Source organism: Cladophialophora immunda (genome assembly GCF_000835495.1).
Source record: "Cladophialophora immunda strain CBS 83496 unplaced genomic scaffold supercont1.7, whole genome shotgun sequence".
Classification (NCBI taxonomy): Eukaryota; Fungi; Ascomycota; class Eurotiomycetes; order Chaetothyriales; family Herpotrichiellaceae; genus Cladophialophora; species Cladophialophora immunda.
In genome coordinates, this window is record NW_015622547.1 from 1033483 (window position 1) to 1050695 (window position 17213).

The 17213-nt window shown below is 53.7% G+C and overlaps 7 protein-coding genes across 7 annotated transcripts; 5 read left to right on the forward strand and 2 right to left on the reverse strand.

Annotated features, from left to right (window-relative positions):
* Positions 1–75: 75 nt before the first annotated feature.
* PV07_11153 (uncharacterized protein) lies at positions 76–1035 on the reverse strand. Its single transcript, XM_016398559.1, has one exon. The coding sequence runs from the start codon at positions 754–756 to the stop codon at positions 82–84; it is 675 nt and encodes a 224-aa protein (XP_016243121.1). The 5' UTR covers positions 757–1035; the 3' UTR covers positions 76–81.
* Positions 1036–1366: 331 nt separating this feature from the next.
* PV07_11154 (uncharacterized protein) lies at positions 1367–2207 on the forward strand (the record flags this gene model as incomplete). Its single annotated transcript, XM_016398560.1, has 3 exons — positions 1367–1496; positions 1566–1986; positions 2036–2207. The coding sequence occupies 3 exons, from the start codon at positions 1367–1369 to the stop codon at positions 2205–2207; spliced, it is 723 nt and encodes a 240-aa protein (XP_016243122.1).
* A 584-nt stretch (positions 2208–2791) lies between these two features.
* PV07_11155 (uncharacterized protein) lies at positions 2792–3561 on the forward strand (the record flags this gene model as incomplete). The annotated part of the gene is made up of 4 exons (XM_016398561.1): positions 2792–2824; positions 2878–2901; positions 2952–3011; positions 3064–3561. The coding sequence occupies 4 exons, from the start codon at positions 2792–2794 to the stop codon at positions 3559–3561; spliced, it is 615 nt and encodes a 204-aa protein (XP_016243123.1).
* Positions 3562–5217: 1656 nt separating this feature from the next.
* PV07_11156 (uncharacterized protein) lies at positions 5218–7399 on the forward strand. The gene is made up of 4 exons (XM_016398562.1): positions 5218–5504; positions 5555–5831; positions 5901–6368; positions 6436–7399. The coding sequence occupies exons 1-4, from the start codon at positions 5353–5355 to the stop codon at positions 6925–6927; spliced, it is 1389 nt and encodes a 462-aa protein (XP_016243124.1). The 5' UTR covers positions 5218–5352; the 3' UTR covers positions 6928–7399.
* PV07_11157 (potassium/sodium efflux P-type ATPase, fungal-type) lies at positions 7330–11338 on the reverse strand. The gene is made up of 2 exons (XM_016398563.1): positions 10657–11338; positions 7330–10601 (listed from the first exon to the last, which is right to left on the reverse strand). Exons 1-2 carry the CDS (start codon positions 10879–10881, stop codon positions 7446–7448), a joined length of 3381 nt encoding a protein of 1126 aa, XP_016243125.1. The 5' UTR covers positions 10882–11338; the 3' UTR covers positions 7330–7445.
* A 1652-nt stretch (positions 11339–12990) lies between these two features.
* On the forward strand, positions 12991–14263 carry PV07_11158 (uncharacterized protein). The gene is made up of 6 exons (XM_016398564.1): positions 12991–13105; positions 13168–13353; positions 13422–13587; positions 13652–13672; positions 13722–13848; positions 13915–14263. The coding sequence occupies exons 1-6, from the start codon at positions 13040–13042 to the stop codon at positions 14198–14200; spliced, it is 852 nt and encodes a 283-aa protein (XP_016243126.1). The 5' UTR covers positions 12991–13039; the 3' UTR covers positions 14201–14263.
* Positions 14264–14929: 666 nt separating this feature from the next.
* PV07_11159 (uncharacterized protein) lies at positions 14930–16823 on the forward strand (the record flags this gene model as incomplete). Its single annotated transcript, XM_016398565.1, has 4 exons — positions 14930–15045; positions 15090–15269; positions 15319–16298; positions 16357–16823. The coding sequence occupies 4 exons, from the start codon at positions 14930–14932 to the stop codon at positions 16821–16823; spliced, it is 1743 nt and encodes a 580-aa protein (XP_016243127.1).
* Positions 16824–17213: the final 390 nt, after the last annotated feature.

Below are 17213 nucleotides of genomic sequence, written 5' to 3' on the forward strand. Positions count from 1 at the left end.
ATCATTCTATCATTCTATCATTCTATCATTCTATCATTCTATCATTCTATCATTCTATCATTCTATCATTCTATCATTCTATCATTCTATCATTCTATCGTGTTTCTGCTCATCAGGATGTGAAGACTTGGCTGCGTTCACTTCTTGACCCGGCAGCTCGTGATCCATCCCAGCAATAGGTTCCAGGAACCCGCGAAAAGTCGTCTTGGTAACCACCCAATCCTTGTGGAAATCATCCTCATCTTCTTCACCTTGGCTGAGGGCGTCTGGACTGGCGGCTGTCGTCTGAATGTCGGTTGGTATACCCATATCGGCCTGTTCGTTCTCTCTCTTCTCCTCTATATCCAGCGTCCACCTCATTCCGTATCCACCTGCGTTCCTAATCTCATACACTGCTACTCCGTGGTGCAAGAGCATCACATTCTTCCAGACTGCTTGCACCAGCATGTCCTCCAATATCACTCTTGCAATCTCCGTCTTGTTCTCATTGCTACCTGTGGGCAGGGTCCAAAATGGATGATGTCGGCCATGCTCCGACGATGCACCACCGCGTTCAAAATGTTTGCAGAGTGCGACTGCACCAGAAGACATACGGGTTTTGGGACGTGGTGGTGCATTAAATGTATCGCGCAAGGTGGATGTTGGCGGAGGCAGAAGGAAGAGTGTTCCTCTTGTTTTCACCAGGCCTGCAGTGCGGTATGTATTTTCGCGTTCTGATGGACTTGTAGACCATGGGAGGACGAGGGAAGGGTACATTTTGTTATGGACGGTCTCGTTTGTCCAGCTTGTCAGGGAACGGGGCGGTATGAGCACAGTGAACGTGCAAAGGGCGGTGAGAAGCCTTCGTTCTTTGGTGATTTGAGCGACATTGCTGTGAAGCAACGCGATACTGGATGAACGTCAATTCATTGCCTCGCACGCAAGCAGGCGATAAAGGCTGCTGCTTCGATGTGAATGAGCGATGCCACGTGAAAAGGCATAACAAGTCAGGAAGGGTGGTTGGATAAACAATGCCCCGGTGGTGCCGGAGCTTCATTAGATTATCAGATTCCGATAGCGTCATACACTTTTGTTATTGCGCGGACCCCAGTCGCAACTGTGCCGAGAGGCGTCCAATCCGCAGGTCAAATTGGTCAGCTCGACGGCTTCCAACGGTGTTTACACACGAAACCCAAGTGCCTAGTGGCACCAGGGTGCTCCGCAAGATGGAGTGATGATCCATGATATTTGAGACGACCTCGACCGATCTCCCCTCCTCCATCAGCCAGAACCAATCCCTCCCTCGAGCTTTGCTAAACCTGACCTTTCGAGTGCTACAACTCGCAACCCATTGTCGTGCACGGACCGTTCGCAGCCAACATCCACCATGGCTTCTGCAACGGGGATACCAGAGCGGAATCCCGCTGTTGAAGAGGAGGAGCCCCTCTTGGGACGGCCAGGAGATGTTACACAACGGCCAGGCCAGGGGATGCAGTTCAATTTTGTGACAGGAACGGGTAAGGGAGGCTGCGTCTCTACTCATAGAGATCGACACCTTTTCTCGCATTGTTGCTGACCGGGTACAGCTATCCTCGCCCAAGTAGGCGTTGTCATCCTCACAGCTCTGGTCTGGGCTGCGGTGTTCAAGAACAAGTTTATATTCTTCTCCTACCATCCTTTGCTGAACTCCTTGGCCGTCCTCCTACTTGTTCAAGGCGTGCTGGTCCTTCAACCCACGGCAGCTCAAAAGGACAAAATCACGGGGACATATGTGCACTCGGCCATCAATACATCGGCTGTGGCATTGCTCATTGCCGGCCTGGTCATCATCGAGATGAACAAGGCTTCACACCCAGAAACTCGGTTCCAGAGTGTGCACGGGAAGATGGCACTGGTAGCATACATACTCATTTTCCTGCAATGGCTCATCGGAGCCGCTGCATTTTATCTGCCGGAGACAATATTCGGCACTGTCGATCGGGCCAAATCGTTGTATAAATATCATAGGTACGTGAGCCGAGATTGTTGGCGCTTCTCGGGCCTAACGATGAGGCAGAATGTCGGGCTACACCCTCGCCGTCTATTTTCTGGCTGTCATTGCAGCAGCCACCCAGACATCTTATAACAAGGGAGTGCTGCACATCAAGCTGTGGGCTGTCATTGTGGCAAGTGTTCTAGTGCTCGTGGGCGTGATACCACGCATCAAAAAACACAAACTCGGATTGTGAAAGACTTGTCTATGTAGGGACGGGGTGGGAGGGACGGATCGCATTGCGGGACTTCATTGTCCTTTCTCTCGACAGGGAGGCACCCTAACACTTAAATTCATCCGCCGAACAACAAACACAGTTTGGAACCACGATGGTTCAACGCGAAATCCCAGGCGAACCCGTTGGAAAGACTGAAAACATATAGATGGCACACCCAAAATTTGGGGCAAGATCTTTGGCCTACCGCATTGTCTGGTTGCTATCTACGAGGCTGCAGGAGTTTCATCCGCTAATACACAATATATGTTAAGAGCCATATCGTTAAGTGGCGATTCTCTATGCCGAGTCGCTGATGGGCCAAGCAACTTCGTGAAATCAATTTGGCGTGCGGAGTGAATCGGATTGTGAGGGAAGGCGATGACGCCGAGGTGGTGAGACGCAACAGTTCCGCCGTTATTTAACCTACCATGTGCGTTACAATAATTCACTGCCATTTGAATATTCAGCTTCGCCCGTCAAAGGCCCTGCCTGCGCCCGACCTCGATGAGCTGAATCCTGCCTTTGCATACCGTCCGATCCAGCGTCTGCGACCATAGTCCAAGATGGCTCTCAACCTGGAGAAACAACTGCGCTTTGTGAGCCCACTGCAACCCCTCTGCCGTCGATCCCGCTGACCATTTTTCCCCAGTATGGCGCCTACCATCATGACAGCGTACGGTTCGAGATGTCGGCCCAGGAGAGAAGTCGCTGATGTGCATTCAGATCAATATTGGTATACACATGGTCGGAGTGCCTATTATCTTATGGACTACCTTTCTGCTGGTATGACGCACAACTCCTCCCGAGACGACCACGACGACTTACGTTCTGATAGTTCACGAATTCGGGTACACTGATCAAGTTGCCTCAATCAATGACCGTCCCCAACCTCGAACTGAACGCCGGCACCCTCTTCTGCCTATCCTACTGCGGACTATACATATTACTCGAGCCAGTAGCCGGGACGGCGTTCGCCGCATTGCTTCTCGCCGGAACCGCCTACGCGCACCACCTGGTCGCTGTCCACGGGATGACCGCCAACTTTTGGGCGGCGGCGGCATTCGTGGCAGCGTGGATCGCACAATTCCTGGGCCACGGAGTGTTCGAAGGACGTGCTCCTGCGTTGCTGGACAACATCTTCCAGGCCTTTTTCTTGGCGCCGCTCTTTGTCTGGCTAGAGGTCCTGTTTGCGCTTGGGTACAGGCCGGAACTGAAGAGTCGGGTGGATAAGATGGTGGAACAAGATATCGCCAAATATCGCGAGTCGAAGGCGCAAAAGGCGAATGGGCAGGTGAACGGGACTGCTGCCAACGGCCACGGCAAACAATCATAACGAGAACAGCAGCTGGCCCGCAGACGACAATGAGGGGGGCTTGACGAGAGGTGGTACCTGAAGTCACAGCGACCTTATAACGACATTCGATTTACTGAGCGCATTCAAGCTATACAACAACGTTATCGATTCCCCTTCGGCACTTTTTCTACGATGAGCGGCGACATGCTATTCTCTGGGCGGAGTTAATTTGGCTGTGTATATGTGGCTGGGCGAAATATACTCCCTTTCAAACAATTGACGCGCTGGCCTTTTCACAACAACGTCGTTCGATGTGATGCGCTTGCTGGCCGTTGCCTGTTGGCTGTAGGTGCAGAATCCGAGTTTCCACCGGCGGAAAATGTAGAATTCAATATGACTAGATAATTTCACACAAAAAAGCATGATTGTCACTTCGCAACTTCTCGTCTGTATCACGTACTCCGTATATTTACCCTGTTGTATCCCCCCTTCGGCTACTCGAGAGAATCGCCCCCAGGCGTGGGATATCCGCCCACAACCAGGAACCCCCTCTCTCAGCGCGCGACCGTCGGTAATACAACGGGCACGGCAGGGTTTGGTTGTCCTCCCAGAGTCGCCGCCAACCTCGAATTGTGCCTTGCCGGAAGGATGGCGAGGCTCATCAAGTTTGGGGCTCGGGGAAAGGAAGCGTCACACTCTTCTGATGTGACCAAAGTCATGCTCAAGCACAAGTACCCAGGAGGACGGTTTGGATGACGTACAATTGCATGGTAGGTCGCTGTTGCTGTAGCTTCCAGTCTTTCAGGCGCAGAGACGGGACAAGGAGGCCCAGGGATGTCAAAAGGTGCTCGCGGCTCGCCCCCGATCGGATCGAGGGTGATGCCGCCCTGTGCTCACCGTCGTCGCCGCGCGCGAGTCATGGTCCTCAACATCACGTTGAGAGCCAGATGGCCGAAAGTTCGCCTCCAGTCACGAGGGCGAGGGGAAGAGGAACAACTCCCAACAGTAATATCAAGACAAGAGCTTCATTGGGAAGATCGGCTGGAAACAACCTGCTTCCATTTACCGTTTTTTCCCAAGTATACCGTGGTCTCCTAGAACCCTCACAATTGTTACTCTGTTCCAGAGGGTTTCAACTGGGGAATAGACCAACCAATGATTTATCGCCATTGCTGTCCTGTCTCCAGCCTGTTTCCACGATTTCAGGTATCCGGTCCGAAAGCTTCGTCAACTGAATCTTCTTATCCTGTTCATCGAAGTAGTCAATCTCTTCCCAGGATCCAAGAAGGAGATCGAGCCCTCGGCTCTCAACTCGCGCCACCGTAAACTGTTCTTCCGTATTGCAGAATTGAAGCAGGTCTGGGTGACCGTATATTTCCTCGGCGGTCATTTCTTTGCAGCCGTCATCCCTGGTCAGATTGCATATGATGTAGAATTCGTCCGCCAACCCAGAACTTTGAAGCCCCAAGGCAAGCACGAACCCAGTATCATGGCAGTCATCGTCTTCTTCAAGCCATCGCCGCCGACTGTAGTGAAGCGGTGACACGCAGAAGATTCTCCCTATTGGAAATTAGCCCAAAATCATATTGTAAGCGTGGGAGATTTTGGAGGCTAGGAAATGGGAGGGGAGGAAAACTAACCAAATTGAGCAAAGATCTTGCTTTCTTTCCCGTTACCTGGGCCCAGACAATCGTAACGAGCTCCTATTGTCCTATTAGAAGTCAGGAAAGTTACGTTGCAAGATTCGATGGTAGCAGAGTCTGCCTCTTGAGGTACTAAGGCCATCATCCCTGCCGAGCGGTCTAACAACATCCTTGCTCCCTAGGCGTGATGACGCCCCTGCAAGCATGGGTCGACACTACGCCCGTGCGCAACCATACTAGTGAAGGATCCAAATCAGCCGGAAACCGTTCGTTGTTGGAGGGGTGGGTGCACGACAAGTTCAAGGAACAGACGCCTCTGACCGAGAATGGAAGCGCGACGTGCGTTGTTCCCGCACCAACCCCTCGTGCAAAAGTTGACTACGTGACAGATGCCAGTTTTTTCATGGACCAGAGGGGTGGGATTCATCCTGCAGAGGAAGCAGGTCGACAACGATTCCCTCGACCGATGGAGAGCTTCGGGCGGCCATCAGAGCACTAAAGTCTTCGACCAGGACGATTGAGCGGCGGACGCGGATCCTCCGGGCACAAGGTGCACAGCTGAAGCAACTGGAGGACGTTGAAACCGCTATTGATGCTCGAAAGGCCAGACAAGAACAATACCTCGACCAAAAACACGCCGCTGAAGTGCAACACGTCAAGTTTGCTGTATATCATCCCCCCAGTTTTCTGACGGCGATCTAAAGAACCCTTCAATTGCTGACTTGTGCACTCAAGAATGAGCAACTTTTCGAGGCTCTAAGGTCAGCTCTTCGAGCCGAGTTCGAGCGCATTACCAAAGAAGTCAGATCAACCGCCGCGGTTGTTACGGAGCTCCTTAACTCGGACGATCGCGCACTTTCCGAGCTCAATGACCTCTCGTCCTCCAGCGCCAAGGAAGGATGTCAAATCGATCTCGAAGCATTGACTGATCGAGTGAACAAACTTACACGTGCCTTGCAGTATTTTCGCACTCAGACGGTCAAAGATCGTCTGGATCTTACGTATCTGGAATCACTCAGCAACGCCGAGGACGTGTCTGACGGTACGCTCGACACTGTGCAAGAAGACCTAGACTCTCTATACTCGGAGATTGATGATGTGGTGGGGATGGTTGTGGCTCAGGAACATGGTAACACACTTCATGCAGCTCTTCAGGATGTGCGCCGGGTGCGAAAGCAGGACGAAAGGAGACTCAATCAAAGGGTAAGCTCTGTGTCGCACTATCGTAGAGTCATTTTATCAAGATCACTCACGCGGTAGCTTTACTCAGGTTGACGGACAACTTTGCTCTCTCACGGATGCCGTTGTTCATCTCGCAAAGAGGCTGGAAAGCCTGCAATCTCGACGACTCAACTTACACGACCTGGACTTCCAGCTTAAGCATCTCGAGCCCAGTACTCGCTCTAATACCAAACCGATCGTCGACCAGGCAGGGGCCGAGTCAAAAGATATCATTGATCCCGCAGCAAAAGCTTTGATCCATCATCTCGGCATCACCGCGGGAAGCGGGGACCGAAAGACCTCTGAGACCGCGGCCATTACGGGCCAGCTCCACGACCTGAGTTTGAGTTTGGACTGTCAGTCAGCAGGGAATGTTCTGAGAATCCTACAGCTGTCAGATCAAGCGGCTGCAATGCGAGGCGCTGCAGTGCAACGTACTTCAGATGCACTCGCGCCGCATCACTCGTATGAGCTTGATGTTCGGGAACTGGAGGAGATGATCGCAGCCGCGAAAACAGAGACGGAGCGAGGAATCACCTGAAGCTGCGGCTAGCACGAGCCGATCTGACAACATTGGCATCCCGCTATCAGTGCGAATGCAGCCTGTGCCTGTGGACAGGGTCAGCTACGCGCGGCCTTCGTGTCCCAGGACAGTTCGACTTTGGTCCTAGCAGTCACCATGCAAATATGGTACAATTCACAAAGCCGCTTTGATTACGGCTCTTCCTCAGGCCTGTCCTCCTCATTGCGGCACTTCAGGCGACACCGGAGGCCCGAGATGAGGGTGCAAGATATAACGAAAGAGACAAGTCCAGATTCTGGAGTCTACAATTTCATTCCACGGCACGTGTTCAAATCAGAAGTGTCAAAGTCTGAGCCATGGAACTTTACGAGCGAGCGTTCATAGTTCACACAGGCAATCAAATTGCTCTGCTGCTTGCGGTTCAGAAGAAAGGAAAATGCCTCTCGTTAACGTGATCTATCCTTGATCTATCCCAGTACGATTCATTATAAGTTTGGTATTACACACTGGGCGAACCCAGGCAAAACCACCGGAGTTCAAACATCCTCTCTGACCCTGGGCAACACGGGTGTCCGCCCGCTTCTGTCCCGGTCGCCCAGCTCTCTCGTCATTGGCGCCCGCTGCTTCTCTTCCGACTTGCTCTTGGTGAAACTCCTCGTCATGGTGAAGAAGCCCTGTCTCAGCGACAGCGCGCCGCTCGCGTGATGATGCCCGTGCCGTCTCCCCTTCATGCCCTCGGTCTCCTCCTCGGCAAACCAGCCAGCGGCGCGCTTGACGTATTTCCAGGCCTCCATGCCGCTGACGAAGACGAACACGCAGACGACGGCGGGGGCCCACTCCCAGCCGATGCCCTTGTGCTTGAACACGGACGTGTTGAGGCCCGGGATGTAGACGGCGGGGAAGACGGAGAGGGCGCCGACGACCACGGACCAGAACAGGAACTGGTTCTCCCAGACGTCGTGGAAGAAGGGGAACGCGCGCTGCTCATGCGGGTTGATCCGGAACATGCTCCGGCGCAGCGACTTGAACTCCCACGCCGAGATCAGGATCAGCCAGGTCAGCTCGGCGAACACGGCCGCGCGCGCGCGGAACACCACGTCGCAGGTCTCGTTGTACTTGCGGTTGCAGTCCCGGCCCAGCCCGTCGGGCCCGGGCCCGTAGACGATGAAGACGAACGTCATCAGGCAGCACGTGCCCTGGATAGTGCCGTACACGAGCATGTCCGTGATGAGCTCCCAGGTGAAGACGCCCTTTTTGGTGTCGTGCGGCGGCCGCTCCATGACGTCCGGCGACGCCTTCTCCCGCCCGAGCCCGAACGCCGGGAAGGACGACGTGAGCATGTTGATCCACAGGATCTGCAGGGGCGAGAGCGGGAACACCGAGAAGCCCGTGTCGTCCTGGAACCCCAGGCCGCAGATGAGGAGGATGACCTCGCCGACGTTGGACGTCAGCAGGTGCAGGACGAAGCGCTGGATGTTGTCGAACATGCGCCGCCCTTCCTCGACCGCGTTGACGATGGACGCGAAGTTGTCGTCCGTCAGCACAATGTCCGACGCCGACTTCGCCACGTCGCTCCCGTTCAGGCCCATGGCGATCCCCACGTCGGCGAGCTTGAGCGACGGCGAGTCATTGACCCCGTCGCCCGTCATGGCGGCGAACTTGTTCCGCCGGTGCAGCGCCTCGATCATCCGCACCTTGGTCTCGGGCGCGCAGCGCGCGACCACGAGGGGCAGCGTCGGCAGGGCGTCGATCTCGGCCTCGCTCATCCGGTCGAACTCGGTCGCGGTCTTCACGATTGCGGCCGCCACGTCCGCCGGGAGAGTGCCCATGTTCTTGGGGATGATGCCGACTTCTTTGGCAATCGCGGTCGCGGTTGACGGGTGGTCGCCCGTCAGCATGGACACGGTGATACCGGCGGTCGTGCAGGCCTGCACGGCGCTCTTGGTCTCAAGGCGAGGCGGGTCGTAGAGACCGGCGAGACCGAGCAGACAGAGATCCTTTTCAACCAGGCCGCGCTCCACATCTGAGTGCTCGGCGATTTCCATCGTTGTAAATTTCCTCGCGACGGCCAGCACCCGCAGACCCTGTTCGGCCAGGAACGTCATTTGTTCCAGGATGCCTTCCTTGAGGGAAGCAGTCATGACTTGTTCGTGTTCCCCGACGCCCACAGCCGTACAGAGGTCGATGATGCGCTCGACGGCGCCCTTGGTGAAAATAATGGAGTGCTCCAGGCCGGGCTTGTCGTACACCACCGACATGCGCTTGATCGAGCTGTCGAAGGGATACTCCATCTTCTGGGTCCAACCGCTCTCCTCGAGCGTTTTCTTGCCGTAGTTGAAGCGGTGTGAGAATACTTGCAGGGCAATCTCCGTTGGGTCGCCTGCCGTTTTCCACTTCTCTTCCTGCCCGTCCTCGGCGACCTTGCGGACAGAGGCCAGGTTGCAGAGCGCCGCGGATTCCAGGAACGCCTGGAGTTCCGGCGTGACCTCTGGGTTTGAGCTGACGGCGCTTTCGGGTGTCTCCACTGCCTTTTCGACGTCCTTGTGCACTTTCTCGCTCGGCAGGTCGAACGAGATGCCGGCGGTGCTTCGTTTGCGGTCAAAGGCCTCTTCTCGGGCTAGTCTCTCTGCTTCGACCTCCTGCCGGGACCTGGGTGCCTTCCCCAGAGTGACGATCCCTTCTGTGGGGTCGGAAGCGTTGTTTGAGTTTTCCACGCTGTAGATGCCGACGCCTGGGATCCATGCTTTTCGCGTAACCATCTTTCCCTGGGTGAGCGTGCCGGTTTTGTCTGAGCAGATGTTGGTCACGCCACCGAGGGCCTCAAGTGCACTGAGTTGCCGGACGACGACCTTGCGTTTCCGCATTTGCGTCATGCCGACGACCATGGTGATCGTGAGGACCGCAATCAGGGACTCTGGAATAATGGCAATGCCCGTCGAGATGGCGTAGATGGCGACCTCGTTCGTGACGTTGAACCGGTTGACTCCAAACACGATGATGGCAAGGAGAATGGCACAACCGAAGAGGACGTACGCGAGTTTGCTGAGCTTGATCTGCAGAGGCGTGCCCCCGGTAAGACCTAGGAATTTGCGCACACCATCGTAGGTGCGCAGGGCGCCGCCCTTGACGGGCTGCATCGGTCCATACTTCTTTCTCGACATGGATCGGTTGGGCTTGCGTCGCTTGCCCTGCATGGATGCAGCTATCCCTCCAATGGCTGTCGACATGCCTGTGTAGACCACCACGCCGCGGCCTCGTCCTTTGGTAACTGTGGACGACGAGTACGCTATGTTTAGCCGGTCTCCCAGACCAAGGTCCTCTTTAGCAGTGCCGTGCTTAGCCTCAAATTCGACTTCTTTGGCAACTGGCAGCGCCTCGCCCGTCAAGATGGCTTCGTCGCATTCGAGATTCATGACTTCGAACAGCCGCAGATCTGCCGGCACGGTGTCCCCGGTCTTGATTGATACGATGTCACCGGGAACAACCTCCGCGGATGGGATAGTCATCTCGTTCCCATCCCGGATGACAGCTGCTGAGGGGGAGGAGAGGGATCGCAGCGCATCCATCTTCTTCTCGGCTTGAAACTCCTGGTAGAAGCCAATAACGACATTGAGAACGATGACGGCTGTGATGACGGCGCCTTCGACGAAATCCTCCACGCCGTACGAGAGCGCCATGGCGAGCACCAACACCTGCAATACGGTCAGTCGGCTGGGAAAAGAACTCGCTTGATATTCGAGAACATACCAGAATCATGGCATTGGAGATTTGCTTTCCCAAAATGGCGTACCAGGAGACGCCGCCGTCTCCTTCGAGTCTGTTGGGTCCATATTTCTGCTGGTATTGCTGGACTTGAACATCGCTCAGTCCCGAGTCGAGTCTGGTCTCGAGGTGGCTGATGATTTCATCCGGAGAGAGCAGGAAAGGCTGCTTTGGGTAGTTCTGTTCGGCCCTCCCGCCCTTCTGGCCCATATCAGGTGACTGCCAAGGCGGTGATTGGGTCCTGGGCAATGGTGTTCCGATTCTGTTGACAGATAAGTGATTGTGATCGTTCTGAGTTAGCCTGCTCCAATGTGTCTGACAAAGATCTTATTAGAGTGAGAGGGAGAGACAAGCAAGTGTAAATCTCGCTGGAAGCTTGGAAAGAGTGTGTGGATCCCCCGGGTTGAGAGGATCTGTCCGTTGTTATATAGAGCTGAAGCAGCATCTTGTCGGAGTATTAGCCCCGAGGGACCGTACCCAGCTCGATGATGTCCAAGACTTCCTCCATGTACCTATCCTTGAAGCCAAGAGTCATCACGGATATCTAGTCTCAGCATACGGTCTCGCGCTCTTGGCACAGACGAAGGCCCCAGTCCACACGGTGGAAAGGTGGCGAGACACAGCGCCTTCTCTCCCATATGTGCGGAATCGGCCAAGCCTGGGCGGGAGATGGAGGCGATTGATAGGGTTACAAAGGGAAAGGTCCCAAGAAGTCCCAAGAGACAGGAAACCACCTCTGATATCCGCTGCAACAAGTCGGCATTGGCCGGGGGGCTTGGGTTGACGCAATACCAGCACCACCAGGCCTTGCGAGCCTGTAAGCGAGAGGAGTCAAGAACTTCAAGTGCTTGGCGCCAAGAACCTCGCCCGCTTGGTCGGTTTCGCCGAGGCCGGAACAGATCGCGTCCGCCACTCCCATTATATCCAACAATCTGGCCACCGGGAGGGTTTCTTGGCGACTGGAATCAATTGCCTTTGTCACTTTGACGGGTAGGGACGCCGGGCCTCCATGTGCTCCGCGGGACATGGCCAAGCATTCCGTGTTCTGACCATGCGGCCACATGCTGTCGGTCTCCTGGCACGTGCGAGGCTGTCACTGCAAAGGATGCCACAGATCACGAAGCTTCAGGAGTGGCTGGTCATGGGCATCCTTAGGACGCAGACCCTGTCCATCCAAATTGAAGGCATTTACCAGCAGCAAGCCTTGATTACGTCGAGTCCGCAAAGACCAGTCATGTCTATCCAGGTCAAGAACTCCTCATTTGTCAATCATCTTGCCTGAAAGTCCGCCATACACATAGCTATGGAGCTTATAGCCGGGTAGAGAGAAATCTCGCGATCTGTCGTTGCCAACAGGCGGAAGCGAAGCAAAACTGAAGCAGTCTACCGATTTATAGAGGAAGACTTCGAACCGTCCGTGATGCTGACCATGTTTCATCCACGTAAAAAGGAGAGTATGCCGATACGACGATGATCAGTATGTACTGGCACACCATGGCCTTGGTCGACAAAAAAATATTCCATCTTGCTTGGCTTGGTGTCCAAACTGGTCAAGACTGGGTATGACATGACTGCCTCCGTTGACTGCATGCTTCTTCACTTGGTCTACTGGTGTAGCATGCTGCCGCGCCTGATAAAAGAGGTGATCCCAATTCCCGCTCGACTAGAGCAGCTGAAGAAAAGAGCCAGTTGAGGGAAACAGATGTGACGCCCTCAGCCACAGGATGCATGCCATCAATGTATACCTGCATCGAGCAACGTTTCACATCCACCTAGCTCCCACAAGAATGGAGTTTGGAGACATTCCTCCAGCTGAGGAGGCCGCAAGCTGTGGAAGGTCGATTCACCGGCACACAAGAGTATGCAAAAGCACTTGGATCAACGTACCGAAGCTCATTGTTACGTGATGGCACAGATGCCCGTTACATCTCGGTATCGGCACACTCGACTGGAATGAGGAGAAAATTGCATCGTGGACCATATGCCGAAGCATCACTTCTCTGTTGGGAGAATCCGTCATGAATGTTACCCCTTGGGGAATCCTCGATCGCTGAGCGATGGGGTGGCCTCTTTCAGGGACTAAGTTGTGTTTCTCGACGTTGACTCTCGACATCCAGGAAGACTTGTCCAGGAGCTTGTTTAAGTAGTTCCCTGCCTGATTAATTAGCCTTACGTAGCCGGTGCTCCCTTCAGAAATTCCCCGCGCGCCCACGCCTCCGCATCGCCTTGCTAGCCGAGATTCTTCGGATCCGAGAACATTCGCGGCTTTGCGTAATGGCTGCGAATAAGTACATAGCAACCTTTTCTTCTACTCACGAAGGCTGAAAAGGCCCATTAGATCTTTTCAGACTCAATATTCACAGCCAACATGCTGGCAGGAAGGGCAACCGCCCTTGTGGGCGCAGGGACGCAGGGTCGACGATTGGCATACATGGTGAATATCTGGTTGATTCCTTTGCCGAGTTTGAATCTAAACTGACCTGCTCCGGCACAAAGTGGTCAAGCCAGGGTCGACCTGTTCATCTCATTGACGCCCAGACGAAGCAGCTTTCTGAGAGTGTCAAGTACATTGACCAGCTCCGGTCTGCCTCCCAACGTCGCGACGCACGATGGGGCGAGATCAAGACTTTTACCTCGGACCAGTTACCCGCGGGGCTGAAAGATACATGGTTGATCGTAGAGGTACGCAAGCACTGTCGAAACTACGACATGAGATGTTGAAATCCAGCTGATCAATGCAACGAGGACAGTGCGTTCCAGAGCGACTGGAGCTCAAGCGACAGATGATTACACGACTCGACGAGCTGGCGGCACCTGAAACCATCATAGCATCCAACTCGAGCAGTTATAGCATATCTGAGATTATTGATGGCTTGAAATTGTCCCATGAACGGCGGATTCTCAGCGCTCACTGTTGTAAGCACGCACCTCTATGATTTCCGGGTTCATGTACCAAATACTGACAACATGCCTTGTCAAGACTGGCCTCCAGAGACCTCTGGTAAGTCAAGTACGAAGCCATTCAGGCACCGCACTGACCTCTAGTCCAGCAATTGAACTCATGGGTCACGCGAATACTGATCCTGAAATCATCCCACTCCTCATGGAGCAATGTCGGGAGCATGGATTCAGTCCTTTCCATGTGAAGAAAGATTCCATGGGCTACATATACAACAGGTTTGCTTGTCCCTTTACTCCTTCAAAATCCCACTCAGAAGCACTGATGGAATTTCTCGGGGACAGAATTTGGGCTGCAATCAAAAGGGAAGCATTGCTCACAGCAGCAGAGGGAGTGGCAACTCCGGCTGAGATAGACGCGATTTTCAAGGACGTTCTGAAGACGCCTAAGGGTCCATTTGAGCAGATGGACGTTGTTGGACTCGACGTTGTGCTCAACATTGAGGAGCATTACGCAGAAAAGCGGAAAGATGTTCCTCCTGAGCCTCGCGAATATCTCCAGCGATTCATTCAAGACGGTCTTCTCGGTGTCAAGAGCGGGAAGGGGTTTTATGAGTATCAAAAGCCATGAGAAGGACTAGATCGTGTTAGATTGTTCCGTAAATAGAATGTCGAATGCAGACTTCGTCCCTAAGTATATATATTGGGTTCCTACGCACCGTACTTTAGGCACCCACAGTCTAAGGCTTGGGAGCCATGGGCGCACCCGGCCCCCGCAAAGTTGCCCCGACCGCTCCCCCGGGTTCTTCCTATCGAACATTCTCTAGGCGGGGTTATAGGGCCAGTGCCTGTTCATCTGCCTCGGTGGTTGGTGCATCGCGCACGCCAGCTACCAACATAGTTTAGCGGCTCTCTCAAAGTTTGGCAGCGATGCCGCAACTTCACCTTCGTTGCCTCAACTTCAACGCTGTTTTCCCTTTCTTCAACAATTTTTCATGCATCAGCGTTGTTCTTGTGGGCACACGAGATGCCATACGCGCCACCATGTCGCAAGGAGAGATGGTCCCGCGCCGAGTCCAATTTTCCAGCTGCGATGAGTGTCGCAGGGCGAGAGTCGGTTGTGACGCGGGTAGAGCCCGTCGGAACCGAGACGAACAACAGGAGCTTCTAACCTGTACGAGATGCCTCAATCGGCAGTTGCAGTGTACATTTGAGGTCTGCATGGTCCACTGGCTGCATTGGCGGAGAATACATGCTGACTGAAGCCCTTGTTTCGCAACAGTGGATGAAGGCGGGCACGCCCACCCCTGCAAGTAGTCGCAAGGGCCAGGGCGCAAAAGCCAAGAGGAGAAGGCCCAGGATGGCTTCACGAGAATCTACGATTTACGAAGAGGATCAAACTGGAATAGTTGGCGAATCACTGTCCGATCTTGTCCACCAGAATTCCGAGAGTGCCACAAGTGAACAGCCGACGAGGTATGCGAAGACACTTTGCTGAGGTGCTTTCCTAACGATTACAGGACAAACTATGAGTGGAGCTGGTCGTCGGATCAGCTATCACAACCACCTCTGCTCATACAACCTCATTTAACCCCGGAACCTATCAGTACCATTGAAAGTCAGTGGCTCCATACCATATATGAGGGAGCCTTTGAAACAATATTTGGGTCTTGGATGGGCCGCCACAGCAATCCTTTTGCGTAAGGGCGCCGCCATCCCTTTAACTTGCGGCATCGCTGATGACATTAGTTTTGGAGAACAGAGCCTATCAGACGTGATCAGTATACGCCGAATCTGCAGTGACCTCGACAGACACATCGACGAAGAAGATGCTGTGGCAGGCATAATATCTGACACCGGAGCTTCGCCAGATCTTACCAGACACGAAAAGGATACACAGCTCAACCAGTTCCTTGATCATGCTGTCCAATCTTTCGCCGCTCGATGGCTACCTCTGACTCAACAATCAATTTTGCCGGAGCTTTCCCAAGCAGGCATCATCTGTCGCCTTTGGCGGCGTGCACATACAGACATGCTCAAGGTCATCAACAGGCCGTCCTATCGATCTATGCTGACGTTGCTTTTGTTTGCTCTAACACCCATCCCGGTGGGCATATCTGAAGAAGAAGAACTTGAGGGAGTATCGGGTCAGGTTTGCGTCCATGCTGCACTGCAGCAGATTCAAACACTCCGCGCCCGTCAAAAGAGCCTGCAGTTTAACGGGACACGAGTCAATCTCACAAATTCGAACCGCCCTATCGGAACAAGCCCCGCCTCGCTTGCCACCGCCAATTTCATTATTGCCGAAAGCACTGCATACTGGGCGGCATTGACATTCGATACGTCCGCCTCTTTAACCCTCAATTGCCGGCCATTGCTTTCTTCTGGCCTTTTCGGCTTCGAGTCTGAACCTTCGTGGCGTATGGTACGGACTTGCATTGGCATCTTCCGTGAAACGACAAGAGACTGGAGCAATCTTGACGTTGACCTGACAGACGAGAAAGCAAATCAGGTCATAGCAGCTGGAGCAGCATGGAAGTTGTTGGTCTGGAAACTTACCGCAAATCTGAAAGAATCTCTAAGGGATGGCCATGATGAGGCAGAGGTCCTCAGGGCGTTCAACTCCGTGTCTAACACTATCGACCAGTTCAACGTAACCTACCGGGACTTGCTCATCGCATGCCAGAGGCGGATACAGTTCTTCAACCAAGAAACGAGACTCCGCTGGTGTAAGCCCTTTTCATCCCCAACGTCTCTACGAAGTCCTGTTACTTAACCTGCCTATAGATGAACTCATGCTGCACTATAACCTGTCGATTTTGATGGTCACCGATATCGCGACCGCGACTATGCGCGAGGATCTCCTCTCCCTCTTCTCGGCGAAGAAAGTTGATGCAGAAACCTGGGTCATGAACTGCCTCGTCTTTGGTTTAAACAACAGGTATACCTTAAAACTACAACCCGGGCCAGCCGTTTCCGATCCAGATATCGCACCTAATCAATCGACAAGCTTGACCGTCCCGTTAATTGCGATTGATCCGTATCCTCACCACGTCGTCGCGGCAGTGAAGCTGATGCAGCAGGCCATAGACAGAGACTTCGGAGCCGACAAGATTAGCACAGATGCTTACAATAACCTGCGTTCAACTCTGAAGCACACCTTGGAACAACTCCCACAAGTCTCCAAATCGGTCCAGACAACCCGAGCGGAGTTTGAGACCGCTGAATTTCCACCCCAACCACTATATCCATAAGCCCGATACACTTGCAAGAGCGATTCTTTGAGTGACCGCTGACTTGCCTCGTCAAATTTCCGGACGACGGATACGACCAACGACCGAAAATTTGCTGGGCCCATTGGGGTGACAACTGGCGAGATCACACCACCGTTTTCAAGTTCATCACCGTCGACCCCGGCTTGCTGAGACCATCACACGCTGAAACAGGTCTGGACACTATGCCTCGCTTTGTTCAATTCGGAAGTGGCGAATGGATTAATTGGATGCGCAAGTGACATCGCATTAGCGTGGGTAAAGGAGTCCTGGGTTCTGGAACGTTTCCCCGCTGGATCTAAACGGCAATCTTTCGCTACACAGCCATTTGTCCGACCGCAAAATCATGTTCTCCAGCTTTCTTCCTCCACA

Coding starts and splice junctions, on each gene's coding strand:
- PV07_11153 (XM_016398559.1), bottom strand. CDS start 756: ATGTACCCTTCCCTCGTCCTCCCATGGTCTACAAGTCCATCAGAACGC.
- PV07_11156 (XM_016398562.1), top strand. CDS start 5,353: ATGACGCCCCTGCAAGCATGGGTCGACACTACGCCCGTGCGCAACCAT. Junction 5,505..5,554: donor ACCGAGAATGGAAGCGCGAC/GTGCGTTGTTCC, acceptor ACTACGTGACAG/ATGCCAGTTTTTTCATGGAC. Junction 6,369..6,435: donor AAAGGAGACTCAATCAAAGG/GTAAGCTCTGTG, acceptor AGCTTTACTCAG/GTTGACGGACAACTTTGCTC.
- PV07_11157 (XM_016398563.1), bottom strand. CDS start 10,881: ATGGGCCAGAAGGGCGGGAGGGCCGAACAGAACTACCCAAAGCAGCCT. Junction 10,602..10,656: donor TCTCCAATGCCATGATTCTG/GTATGTTCTCGA, acceptor ACCGTATTGCAG/GTGTTGGTGCTCGCCATGGC.
- PV07_11158 (XM_016398564.1), top strand. CDS start 13,040: ATGCTGGCAGGAAGGGCAACCGCCCTTGTGGGCGCAGGGACGCAGGGT. Junction 13,106..13,167: donor GTCGACGATTGGCATACATG/GTGAATATCTGG, acceptor TCCGGCACAAAG/TGGTCAAGCCAGGGTCGACC. Junction 13,673..13,721: donor CTGGCCTCCAGAGACCTCTG/GTAAGTCAAGTA, acceptor CCTCTAGTCCAG/CAATTGAACTCATGGGTCAC.